The sequence below is a fragment of the Cydia strobilella genome, chromosome Z (genome assembly GCF_947568885.1).
Source record: "Cydia strobilella chromosome Z, ilCydStro3.1, whole genome shotgun sequence".
Taxonomy (NCBI): domain Eukaryota; kingdom Metazoa; phylum Arthropoda; class Insecta; order Lepidoptera; family Tortricidae; genus Cydia; species Cydia strobilella.
The window spans coordinates 25,801,613-25,816,006 of NC_086068.1; the positions used below are offsets into that span (position 1 = coordinate 25,801,613).

The 14,394-nt window shown below is 34.8% G+C and overlaps 1 protein-coding gene across 2 annotated transcripts in view; it reads left to right on the top strand.

Moving 5' to 3' along the window:
- The window catches only part of LOC134754210 (dual specificity calcium/calmodulin-dependent 3',5'-cyclic nucleotide phosphodiesterase 1C-like), a 166,409-nt gene that overhangs the window by 111,612 nt on the left and 40,403 nt on the right, over positions 1-14,394 (top strand). The window contains exon 11 of one of the 2 annotated variants that reach the window (XR_010128878.1): positions 1,282-4,725. Coding sequence is in view for 1 of the 2 variants with exons in the window: in XM_063690371.1 (XP_063546441.1) it covers positions 1,282-1,308 (27 nt within the window). In the remaining variant the exon portion in view is untranslated. Of the gene's footprint in view, positions 1-1,281; positions 13,554-14,394 lie in introns of those variants that run through there. The other variant, XM_063690371.1, reaches the window with a different exon arrangement.

A 14,394-nucleotide genomic window follows, 5' to 3' on the forward strand; every position in this document is an offset into this window, starting at 1 on the left:
GTTTGTCGTTATAGGCAGCTCAACAGACAGATCTCGAAGTCTCTGAAGCGAGATATACGCCGATTCAATACTAACAGTATTGAAGAGGCTATCAAGCGCAACAGAGGCTCGAAGGTGTTTGCCAGAGATCTGTCTATTGGCCAAAGCCAACTAACAAAACTGAAGACCGACGACGGCAGGATCATCTCATCCAAACCTGAGCTCTTGGGAGAAGTCGAGAAGTTCTATGGACAGTTATACACAACAACCCGAGCACCCGTCATGGATCTAGCTAGAGACCCTAGAGCTAGACTACCTCGACACTATACCGAAGATATCCCGGACGTCAGCCTGTACGAGATTAGTATGGCTCTCAAACAGCTTAAGAATGGCAAAGCCCCGGGTGGTAAACCAGTCCTTAAGGCCCTTCAGACGCTGTTTAGTTCCGTCATGCGCGAAGGAAAAACGCCGCAAGCGTGGAATAGAAGTGTGGTGGTGCTCTTCTTCAAAAAAGGTGATAACACCTTGCTGAAGAATTATAGACCCATCTTACTTCTGAGCCATGTCTACAAGCTGTTTTCGAGAGTCATCACGAACCGTCTCGCACGCAGGTTTGACGACTTCCAGCCTCCCGAACAAGCAGGTTTCCGTAAAGGCTATAGTACCTTAGACCACATACATGCGTTGCGGCAGGTTATACAGAAGACTGAGGAATATAACCTCCCCCTTTGCCTTGCATTTGTGGACTACGAGAAAGCCTTCGATTCGATCGAGACTTGGGCTGTGCTGCAGTCTCTCCAAAGGTGCCAAATTGACTACCGGTATATCGAAGTGCTGAAGTGTTTGTACGAAAACGCCACCATGTCCGTCCGACTACAGGGCCAGAGCTCGAAGCCTATTCCATTGCAGCGGGGAGTCAGACAAGGAGATGTAATCTCCCCAAAGCTGTTCACCGCTGCATTGGAGGATGCCTTCAAGATTCTGGACTGGAAATTAACTATTAGCTTTAAATATTATTCGTATGTATGTATATCAAGTCGATACGAAGAGATGACTATAGAATACTAATAAATTAATAGGTAGGTACTGTAACTTTCACATACCTACTTGTAATAATAGTACAATTAATATGCACGATATTTAAGTATAGGTAGGTATAAGTAAACAATGAAATAGTTATAGAGTGAATAATAAATATATACATTTAGAGCCTAACTGTCAAAAATCAGAAATCAATCAGCCATAATTTTTCAAGCAGTATTTAGGCTTGTACAAATAAATGAAGTTTTTTTTTCTTTACAGATGTTTCGCCCTACTGAAGCTTTGTAACTATCGGATTCCAAATGAAAATCACGTGATTGGTTTATGGTGAAAATATTGATACGTAAGACTACCGCGAGATCGTGGTGTTGGCTGTTTAACGTCAGAAAGCAATGTTTGTCTCTTGAGTGGACATTTAATGCTGTAAATGCATTAGGAATGGTAATTATAAGAATAAAACACTTTGTATTTGCAGCCGTGCGAATGAAATGGTTAGATATACAATTATGGGGTCGAATGTGTTTTTATATGCATCGTATTACTCTTATGGTACGATGTCTTTTAATATAGCCTCATTGCGTATTTTTTAAACAAGGTGTCGTTTTGGTATGTTCATATGTTGCCAGCTTTTACACGCAACATCAACATCACAATAAATTTAAACAGTATTGCAGTCATGTATAGATTTATTTATATAATTTTTTGTTAAACGAAGATTAATACAATTAACTGCATTCTTTTCTTCTCATTTGGAGTCTGAAACTTTAAGAGACAGCCATTTCTGGATGATTTATTTGTTTTGTTGATCGTAGTTGAATGTGCTCCTGATGGCTCATGCATAATAAAATAACGTTAATTTGCTATCCGGATACATAATCCATTTGACGGTAATTCTGTACCTATACTATGGCGATATTATAAATTTTTTTGGTGGTGAAATCTGACTAAGTTTTTTTTGGATTCAGACTGTCTCATACTTATTAACGCTATAGAAAATATCCGTTTCTGAATCTTTGTGCTTACATGCCCAGTGCTGAGCAATTACAACATTTGACTAAATACTGCCACGATGCGCTTAGTCCATAAGCTCACCCTTCGCTCATTATGACACCAAAGTCCTTGTGTAATAATAAAGTCAAAATGCAGTATGTAATACATTTTATTTGCAAAATGGTCTTTACACGATAATCTTATGTTAGCGCGTATTTCATGTTTTAATACAAAATGGATTGTTGTGAACAACAACAACTCAATTCGTATTTAAGTTTCTATTAAATAAATACATAAGAATAAAAGAAGTAGCAATAAACTACCGTTCTAATTGTCGGACCCACCAAAGTAATTGGATTGCAGTGGCGTGGCGGCGCGTCAACTACTCGTATATCCATTTGGCGAACCGGACTGTTTTTGTTGTGCGGCTTTTAGTGCTTTATCTTAAAATCTATAGAATAGATAGGGTGTTCACTGTCTCACATTAAGCAAGCCGAAGGGAATAGAGTTCTACAGTAGCCCCACCACTGTTGGATTGGTCATTTACATACGTATCTCTCATGAATGATCTATTTGGCCTTGGTCTGTTTTAGTTTCAGTATTGTAGCAATTGTAATATTAGTTTTTTTTAATTGTGTTGTTTTTATGTACCAAACTACGGTTATAAATAATACTTATATATTGAACACCTGCACCTGCTCCATGTATAATAAAATATGTACCATAATTGATTAATTTTGCGGTGATATAGACGATACAAGTGCGAAAAGTAGGATTTAACAACGAGCGGCGATAAATTAAAACACGACCGAAGGGAGTGTTTTAAATCGACTCGAGTTGAGAATTATATATTCGCACGCGTATCGTACGTTTTACAGTACATATGGCCCTTTAAATTTTCGACATAGGGACGTTAAGTGCTAATTACCGTACTAGTGCAGTAAAGTAGCACCATATGCACTGTAAAAGTTTGATATCTGTTTCTCGCTCTCACTTATGGGTGCGGCGCACCAAGCTCGCGGTGCGGTGCGGCAGTGTGTTACGACTTTAAAAACTGTTACGAGTATTCAATGTCATTTTTATGTTTTTAATTAATTGACTTGTATCAATTTTATCAATCTGCTTTTAAAGTTTGTTAAGTAATTAATTGTGGTGTTGCCAGGATTAGTAGTATTCTAGTATTGTTATATTTTTGCGTCAGTAAATGATAATTCCTAATAGTGTATGAAGTTATTACGTTATAATTGTATGTATGTATTAAAATTGTTATAATTACTTGTAACTTGTTACATTGGTCGTTTGGCAACATCATCAGAAGTCACTAGTTTTTTTAAACACCTTAGTACAAATTATTTCTATTAATTTTCATCACAATGAATTTTATTCTGTTTTAAATTAATTATATCTGTAAGATGTATGAGTTTTATTTATTTGTCATAATATTTTGTCTCAACATTATACTATTTCACGAACATCATCTGTTCAGTATTAAGTTCACAATTACTCTAATTTAAGTATATTATGTTATGTTTTACAGTGTATATTGTTTTTAAAGTAAAATCACAATATTTTGTTAAGATTATATACCAAAAAGGAGGATAAAACATTTCGCGCTGTTTTGCGCTCTAAAATTGTAATGCGATTAAAACAAGAGAAGGCAGAGTCTCATAATCAATACCTTTATACTATACTGAAGTTGAAGTCATAGTTGTATAAGTACTAACTAAATATAAGATAAACTAATTTAGTTGCTCCTATTGGGCGTACAGTCAGCAGCAGAAGTAGCTAAGCGGGCGACGTATCGTATCTATCCTAACGTGATTTGCATAAGCTCCTACTTCTACAACAAAAAAGGGGGTGTAAATAATTTTGAACTCCTGGTCCGCTTATATACTTCTGCCACTGTCAGTAGATTGTCTGTTTTGGTTAAGATTGTAAGACGACCTCAGTATTAGTTACAATTACGATACCTAGATGATGAAAATTTCCAAAATAATATTGACGAGTCTAGTGGTGTCCTATGAAAGTTAAATGCATTATCCAACAAGATTGGTAAAGAAATAATAATACAAGTACCGCGTGAATTATATCAAATATTATTTATTGCAATAGGATGCTGTTTAGCAATAATGTGGCAATTATTGCTAAACAGTGTGATGGACGAGTTTATCACGCGTGTAAAGACACAACAAAGGGATAACCCTCATTCATAATCCTAATAACATCCACTTACAATAAAATGTGTATCTATTTAACAAACAATTATTTAAAAATAACAGGACAAACGAATTTAACGGATTTTTAAATAACTTTAAAAGGGACAGCCGTATACATAAACAACGGCAATAAGTGTAGTTTTATCTTACAGGACAAAAAACGCGGCTATCCCTTTACTTTATTTACTTAAATGTAACTGAAACTGGAATTCAAGACCAAAAAAACTACGGCAATGTTGCCACTGCAATAAAATGTTTGTACAATAGCAATAATAGTAAGGTCAAGCAAATCTTGTCAGTAAATAAGAACAAAAAAAACTACACCCATATCCCCTTCTTCTGGGCGCCAGCACCAGTGCAAGACAAAAACAGTATGACTCTCTCCGTCTACGCCCGAAATGAGACAGCCCCTTGACAAACTATATATTCCTTTTTTAGAAAAAAAAACAACTGGTTGCACTCCGGGAGTGCCGGCAGAAGTGAAAACATGAATATTAACGTGCATTTTTGATATTTTGGAATGGTTAGGGAATAATTTTACACGAATTGCTTAGTTATCAATATAAACGTACTATTATTTATGTGGTTAAATACAATATTCATTTATCGTACACAAACATAACAATTTATATTACATTAAAAAATTTACACTTCAGAACTATCACAATTATTTAACATTAAAAAGTTTATCTCTCAAAAAAATCAACTTCCATCCATAATTTCGGTCAGGGGTCGTAGCACAGTACGCTTATCACCATGCCTGTCACGTTCTAACAAGTATGTGAGTGCGAAAGTGACGGACTTAGTGATAGGGGAACCATGCTGCGCGGGCAGGTCACGTGTCCGTTTTACGAATTTTCAATCTTTCGGTCACGTGACCTGTCACGAGTTCTGTCGCGAGTTTAACATTTTTTCCTCGTCACAAAAAGTGCACAGCGCCGCTAAAAAAGTTTTCACTTCACAAACACGCAAAGTATTTATTTATTGGTAATTTTAATTCTATGATTTGAAGACGTAATTTTATTTACTTATTTTTACATAAATACAAGACGCCCTAATAAAAACTTAAACATCCGTGATTTTTGGATGAAAAGCTGGTACTTGTAACACTTCGGGTATTCATAACATTTGGTACAATAATTTACAAATAAGCTTTATATTGGGCATCTTGCATAATTATAAAAAATAAAATAAAATAATTACACCACCAATCTGTTAAGATTAGCGCTGTACATAACTATTCCAAATTTCAAATCGATAGCTTCAGTAGTTCTCGATATTTAGCAATGTGACAGACAGACAGACAGACAGACAGACAGACAGAGAAAGTCGCACCATAAGGGTTCCTTTTGTACCTTTTTGGTAAGGAACCCTAAAGATAAGATGTGCTAAAAATTTTGTGACAATTTAAAATTAAAGGGTATTTCTAAATTGTCAGTGATAACTTCATTTTCTACAAAAAAAAAAAATATTTTAGGGAATAATTAGAAATAAGTAAGTACTTATTTGGAAACTTATAATTTGCTGGCATATCTTTTTTATAAAAGGTATCAATATATTTAGTATATATTAAGGCGGTTTTATAACAGACTTCCACGCCACAAGTTAGATCAATACAAAAACAATGTATAAAAAAATTGCATCCTCACTTAAAAGGAAAGCGGACTACACCTCCGTACAAACGTAGTCTCCTTTTTTCGTCTGGACATTAGTATATTGGAAAATATTTTTACACAATTTAATAGTGTGAAAAAGAAAAACACGAAAAAAATTACAATTAACGCTCCAGTGCCCGACACAGCTCCAATAATCGTCATTTTCAATCGTAATGTCATAGCAATAAAGTTGACAGCAAGGTGTCGAATATTGAAAATGAAAATATTTTATTTCATTAATAAAATGTTACATTACAAGGTAGTAGGTTGGGACTTCCTTTAAAGTAGGTATTGGTGGTATTTATAGTATTGTAATGTAACATTTTTTTTATTAAGGCTAGCTATGATAAACATCAAAACGTATATAAATATTAGCAACGCCGGCTTGCGACATGTCGGCCCGAGCCGCCCGAGTGATATCTTACCGTACAAATCATTCTGCCATTTTTTGCGGGGGGGGGAGTATATAGCCAGGAGTAAAGTGGGAGACAACAGCTTACCATCCGTGTTCGAACATCATTATGTATGACACCAGCGGCGCATTATGTAAATTGTAAACAAATGTAGCCATATGAACAGTAGTCGTCGCCTAGTATCTAGTCACCTTGTATCACTTCGTGACCTATTTATAATGTTTCTAAGTATATACCTAATGTATATGTATTAATCTTGTATACATCTATTATACCTGTTCTTACAGCTCCTTCATGTTGAGAATGTTGGCCGTTTGTATTTTGAAAAGTTTATTAACAACGATTTCGTGGACTAAACAATATCTCTACTTATCTACTTCACGAGTGCTCGGAAATATCTGCACATGCACTTATTCTCCCTGACGGAGTCACTTACTTTGTTCACGCGTACCTGACAAATACTGAATCAATTTGTAGTGCTCACAAGGGAGCACTTCGGTTTTGCAAATCGGATTATTGCCAACTTGCATACATTACCTATACCAGGCGCCAGGTTTCACGAACTCTTGTAACTTTTTATAATATTTTTTTATAACACCTTATATCTTATATTAGTAGAAAGAAATAAATTAAAACGACTTCCACTTGATTTACAAGTTACAAGCTTTCACAGAAGGGGAAGGGCTCCTAAACGTACGAGTCTAAAATGGATATAAAAAACAAACAAAATGGCGTTCGATATATTATACAGCTTATGACTTGTTCTTATTCTTATTGAAAATATTGCGACACACTTTGCTGTACAAAAAAGTCTACCAATTTTTGCGGGGAGGGGAACGTCAAATGTATACGTAACGTCAAAATAGCCATGTCAGATAAACGTCAGTCCATACATTGTGTATGACCATTGGCCGACTATTTTCGACAGAGGGGAAAGCCTGTTAATGGCTACTCCGTTTGGTTATATCCTCCTAGATTAATATGTATCAAATTATGTAAAAATATTTTCCATAATGCCAATATCCAGGGAGCCGTCCCCTTTCCTCTTAAGCTTAGCGGTTATATTTAACACCCCAATTCGAGTTCCGGAGCGCAATTTTAGCAGCAGTTGCGTAGTTAAATTTTATTATTATATTATGTATGGACTCAATGCCTCGTTATTAAGCATCGGTTTTAAGCAAGTCGTATTGTAACTGTCTCAATCTCCAGAATAAATAAAAAAGTATAAATATAAAGTGACTTAATATCTCCAGAATGGGTAAAAATTGTTTAATCAAATCTAGTTTCAAATAACAATTATCTTATGTTATCCTTCATTTAACAATGATAAAATGAAAATGAAAATTATTAATGACATTAGGTTACAGGTCAAGGTTACATAACATTTGAAATATCAAATATCAAGTGATATGTTCAAGTGACGTGCCATGAGTCATGACAAAATACTGTTCAAAATGCTGATAGCAAAATATTACGATACACCTTACACTTAATGCACTCAACTATAGCACTCAGGTGAGATTGTCACCTGCAAGATTTGAGCGCTGTCCAGTATAGGGTAAATTGTCTATTACTGGCCACCTTTCAAATAACTGGACACCTACACCTACTAAAAAGATTCCGTTCGATATTCACACAATCCAAGTCATTTTCATGACTAATGTTATTTGGTTTACTTGAATTGTGTGAATAAATAAATATTATTCTTATTTTAGCCATTTTAGTATAAGGTGGCCAGTAACAGACGAATAACCCTACACATTTATAGAAATAAGTGTGTCATGTAGCAAAACGGAAAAAAATAATGCCTACATAATTCCTAGTCAACAGAAATTCGACTAAATTCAAAGTACACTAAATGTTAGGGGAAAATACAATGATAAGATTGATAACTAAACAGTTACGTGCCTAATTTTATTTTTATTTATTAATGATTATAATTTTGTTTTAAGTAACTAGGTATTTGTTTAGCGCACCATGTGAAGTCGTTGTGCTGTATCGCCCTACTGACAGACATCTAAATAAATAAATAAATAGTCTAGTTTTCATAGATAGTTACCCGTAAAGAAAATCGGGTGACGATTGCGTATCTTCAGATTACCTATTACTTTCCTCATCCGACGTCTGGGTATAGGGTGTGTAATCCAAAATGCGGCAGTGATATAAAATAAATACTGAGATAATTTTATAGATTTTTCATAACAAAATGTATCGACTGCTGGCTAGAGATGACAAATTTTGTCAATTCTCATAGTTTAGGTTTACACTAGGTACACTACCGCTCAAAAGTATTTAGGCACCCGCAATTTTCACCATACAATTGTATAAAAAATTTTTTTTTTCAAAATCATACTGTTCGATAAATGACTCTTACATGTTGGATTGAATTTTTATTTAGGTAAATATCTTGAACCTCAAATTGTTGCCAGACATCCTTTAAAATTTCGAGTTTTTCTTTATACAACGATTTAAAAAACCCTTATGTACTAGTTCATACAAAATAAAACGATTTTGTACTGGAAAACGATTTATGGATTTTTTTACCCTTGCCCTTTGGTAAAATAGGCAATGTACACGAATATTCTGCTGATTCTGCACATCATTTTGAAGCTCGATATGTCTGTTAAATTAAAATAGTAAACTGCACAAAAAACTGATGTTACCCGACTGCGACTTAACAGTATAATTCTGAGTCGATTTTGTAATCGTTGATAATAAAAAATAAATAATTGTAATATTTTATTTATTAATAGCTTAAGTCATTCCTACTGTACCTATATTGTATACTAGCTGTGCCCGCGGCTTCGCCTGCGTGGAATTCGGTCTGTGTCAGTAAACCCATAATTTATCTCCCTCTCCCCTGGAGGCGGAACTTGATGTATACGCTAATATATATATGATGTTGTTGTCGTATAAAGTTGATGGATACGCTAGGGGACTGTAGTCCAGATAAAATATTTTACAATTAGGTACCACTAAATAAAACTACACTCCAAAATCAATTTTTTTGCCCTTATTCAAATTTTTGACGTGATTTAAACGACATAGAGTATATCGTAAGTAGGTGTATATCGAACGATACAGTACAATTTTTGGATTTTTACGTCCTTGACTGTACCTATCCAAATCATAATATGTCCATGGCAAATATCATCCAAAGTGAAGCGACCTGCCTGGCTAGAGCGCCACTGAGTCTCACCGTGGTCTTTCTCAGACTCCTAAGACCGTGCCCCTTGTAGCCTCAATGCGTTGCGAGACTTTCGCGAAAGATTCTATTTTTATCCGGGAAGGCATGGTAACGGGTACACTACATAATTCCGATAATTTTTATTTCGAATTTTAGAATATCGAATTTTATAATTCCGCTTTTTAAATGCTCGATCCATCAAAATTCCGACTGTCGTAATTACGAATGATGAAAATCACAAAGATTTATATTTCCTAAAAAAAATTGAAAATTCCGAACTACATAATTCCGATTATAACAATTCCGATGGTGGCAAACACCGAATTTAACAATTACGATTTTTGAAATCACGAATTCCGAATTGCCATTATTCCGAACCACATAATTCCGATTATAACAATTCCGACAGTGACAAACGCCGTATTTAACATTTACGATTTTCATAATCACGAATTCTGAATTGCCCTTATTCCGAATTGACGTGATTCCTATTTTAAATATCCCAAGTTTCAAATTTCCGAATAACGATATTCCGAATATATTGTTACAGTCCGTTTTCTTGAGGGTCGCAGTTCTAACCTAACCTAATCCACTTTTCTGGCAACAGTTCGTTTTCTTGGGGGTCGCAGTTCTAACCTAACCTAACCTACTTTTCTGGCAACAGTTCGTTTTCTTGGGGGCCGCAGTTCTAACCTAACCTAACCCACTTCTGGCAACAGTTCGTTTTCTTGGGGGTCGCAGTTGTAACCTAACCTAACCCACTCCTAGCAACAGTTCGGGTTCGCAGGTTCGCATTTCTGCCTAATTTATTTATGCCGAATTTTTATGCAAAAAATATTTTATGCCGAATTTAACATGATGCGGCACGACAGGCACGCGTAATAATTACTAAAACGTGAGTCTTTATTTGAATATCACGATTTTAATTTTTTCGACCTTCCAAAAGACCGAATTTCTGAATACCGAATTATTAAATTTTCGATCGGACAATGAGTTTTCGGAATTTAGGAATTCGAAAAAAAATATATTCGGAAAAGTGTAAAATCGGAACTTTAAGCTTTCGGTCAAGTGACAATCGGATTTTGAGTTTTCAGAAATAGCACATTCGTGATTTTATTCCATCGTGTTTTTAAAAATCGTAATTTTGATATTTCGGACTTCAAAAAAATCGGGATTATGAAAATCGTGGTTATAAAAATCGGAAAAACGTTTTTCGGAATATTTGGGTGTTCCCCATGTGGACGCGTATAAGTCCCAAATCGTTTGACATTTACTCCGCAAACGACATAGAAAAATGTTTTTTTTTAAAGTACCCACCTTCGTGGCCATTATTAAGAGGAAAGGGCACGGCCGCTTCTCCATACAAACGCAGTCTCCATTTCCATGTTCCTCTATGATTGTAAAAATATATATTTTTTTTTCATATTTTTTGTGTTTTCCGGAATGGTGTCATTTTGATATCATAAATGAATTCAGCATACCAGATTTATACAAAAACGATACCTAACTTGGCCTAGCTTAAATGATATAAGTAGTTATCAATATAAAGTTTTTACCCCTTTTTCACCACGTTGGGGGATGAATTTTTAAAAACGCTGAAAGTAATTTTCTTGCTTTTTAATATAATACCTTTTTGCAAAGTTTCAAGTTCCTAGCTTAAAATCAAATTTGCACCCCAAGACAAACTTTCATCCCCCTTTCAACCCCCTTGTGGGGTTAAGTTTCCAAAAACGTCTAAGTTACTTTTTTGTAATCGTCTATTTATGCCTTTCTAAGAAGTTTCAAAGCATTTGTAATGGATTCAAACTTTCAACCCCCTTTTAACCCCGTTAGGGGAAGAATTCTTGAAAACGCTGAAATCACTTTTCCTGTATTATAATAATATGCCCATATCCAAAGTTTCAAGTAACGCACTCAAAAAAAAAATTGATCTCCATACAAAAACTTTCTTCTTTTTCACCTTCTTAGGGGATGAATTTTTAAAAACGCTGAAATTTGTTTTCTTGTATTTCAATAATATATCTTTTTACGAAGTTTCAAATAACACAATTTTATTAATAAAAATGATTAATGCAAAAAAGTAAAACTAAATTACAACAAATACAATATTACCCCCACTCTGATTATCCCCCGGACCAAATGTGCCAAAAATACTGGCGGCATTACCTCGCTGAATGGCCAGTTTCAAATTGCTACCTTAAAATGAATCTTGAACCCCATACAAACTTTCATCCCCTTTTTAACCCCCTTAGGGGTGAATTTCTCAAATTTTTGTAGCCTATAACCTTGCCGTGGATTTTTTTTACAGATTAGTAAAGTTTTCATCAAAATCCGTTCAGCCGTTTTCATTTGATGCGCGATAAAATAAACAGACAAACAGACAAAAATTCTAAAAACTGTTGGAACGTGTTCTGTTATCGATTCTAAGTATCCCCAGCTAATATTTTTTCGAATATCTTCCATGTACAGACTTTCGACCCTCTTCCGCTTTATTATATGTATAGATAGATATGTCCTAAGATACTGGGTATAAGCAATTGGTTACCTATAATTGGACAAACATCTAATGTTATGTAAGCTACAGATAATTTTTTCATGATTGGTGATCCCAAATAAATAAATAAACAACAATAAAAAAATGAGCGGCAGTGTACCTATTCATGTTGGCAATAACTTTCCGTTTTTCAAAATGATCCTCATAATTTCCAAGAATATATAGCTATCCTGTATAAGACATAGGTAATTATAAGCCCCATGGCACACGTTCATAAAAGTTATGCTAAGTTTGGAAAAAGTGTAAAAAAATTAGAATTGGCCGAAAGTACGAAAAAAAGTATCTACATATAAATTCCTATCTGTTGCCACCAGTCTCATCTTTGTATCAGATGTAAATTTCACTTTTTTTTTGTAACCGGAATCCGGAAGTGGTACTTATTTCGTGCTTTCGGCCAATTCCATTTTTTTTAACTGTTTTTTCCAAACTTAGCATCACTTATGAACGAGTGCCATGGAGCTTATCCTTGTATCAGATGACGTAGTAGATCATCCGTTCCTCGCCCGTGCTATAGCGAGATACACAAACGGGTATTATCACAATAATTTAAATCAAATCATCTGCTGCGTTTGCTTTGTCGACATTTACGTATCGCCCTCGGATATCTACTATGTCTAATGCGGGCTGTACACACTCGTCGAGAGACTCCGAGACAGGCCGAGAACGAGTGTGTACATACTGCTCCCTTCTCGGTCGCTCTTCCTTGTCTCGTCTCGCGCTTCTCTGATTGGATTGGATTGGATTGGAGTGTGTCGGCTGTACACAACTCGTCAAGAGCCTCGGTACCGCTGCCATCCAATCGGAGAAGGGCACGACGAGACGAGTAACGGCGAGGCGAGAAGAAAGCAGCATGTACACACTCGTTCTCGGCCTGGCTCGGGGTCTCTCGACGAGTTTGTACAGCCCGCATTATACGGTAGACATTTTGACTCTGGCTAAGAATATCTCATAATGTTGTGTGGTGCCGGTTTCTATATCTTTTTCTTAATTACTAATTCATACTTACCGATATTTGTGGTCGCTTTGTTCGTATGAATGAATATAACGATAAGCGGAGTAAGCCAAGAGATGCATTTTAGTCTAATTACTATACCTATGTTCTAAATTGTTTAATTTTTTTTATATTTGTTTTTTGTTGTTTTGCTAACCTTTTATAGGAAAACTAGCCTATTTTTACATGTATGTATAAATCCTACAACCAATAGGCTATAACAATTTAAAAAAATATATACACCTTAAAAAATACAGCAGTATGCTTTTACCAATGTAAAAAGCATACTGTTGAAAAAAAATTACACTCAGCTGACAAATCTATTGAAGTTAATACTGTATAAATGAAATAAACAGATCATCTAGTTGCATATATATCATATGTTTGTAGGTATATTATGTTTTATAGATTTACTCCCCGTGGTGATAATTAATTATGTGACTAACATTCGATGTAGTCTTTAAAATTGCAACAATTTTGATGTGGTACTTAATTATTTTTGTAAATAAATATTTCTTTACATCCTTGTTTTTATTTTATTTTACGATTTACTTATTATTTTCGGTTGCTTTTTTGTAGGATTAAAAATTACTCTGCAGAAGTAACCATGAGGTTTTAAATCAGCTTAATGCAGTTATATTTTGAAGTAAAATGTAATTAGGTCAGATTATATTAATTGTAACACCGTTCTTTCAAATGCTAAAAAAACGTAGTAAGTATTAGCCAAGAATATCCGACTTACTTATTTTATACACGACCTCGTGTTTTAATATTATGGCTATAATATTAAAACAAGAGGAAGGTAGCTGGACTGAACTTAACCTTCGAATTTATATTTTAATTAATGTATGTTATTCCAGTGTGACATATGGGAATAGGTGTCCAATTACGACTTATTAATGTTTAATTACATTTTGAAGACTGCGATTTAATTGATATTAATATTCAGGTAACCCTGTGTTAACATAAGGTTTTATAGTTAATAATTATTCAATTGTACACAATTTAATGTGTAGTCTTCTGTATCTTTCGGTATCATATTGTAATTTCTTGATATACTTAAGCTATCTAAAACCATGTCAAGGATCGGTGTTTGCCCTGTGTGTCTTACCCTCTTTACTGTTAATAAACAAGTTTCCTTTAATGAAATGGACATTTATATCGTTTCACACAAGGCCAGCCGTTGCGTATGAGGATAGAAAACATCATGCGTGAACAGTTGGACAAGTTGCGTGAATTCCTTCGTCAGACACGGATTATGATGCGTACCTAAATACCCCGGACTCCTGTGTTATTAGTAATAACATATTCAACACATACGTTAGATACCATACATCCTCACTCAAAGGTAGTGCATAATTGTTTTCC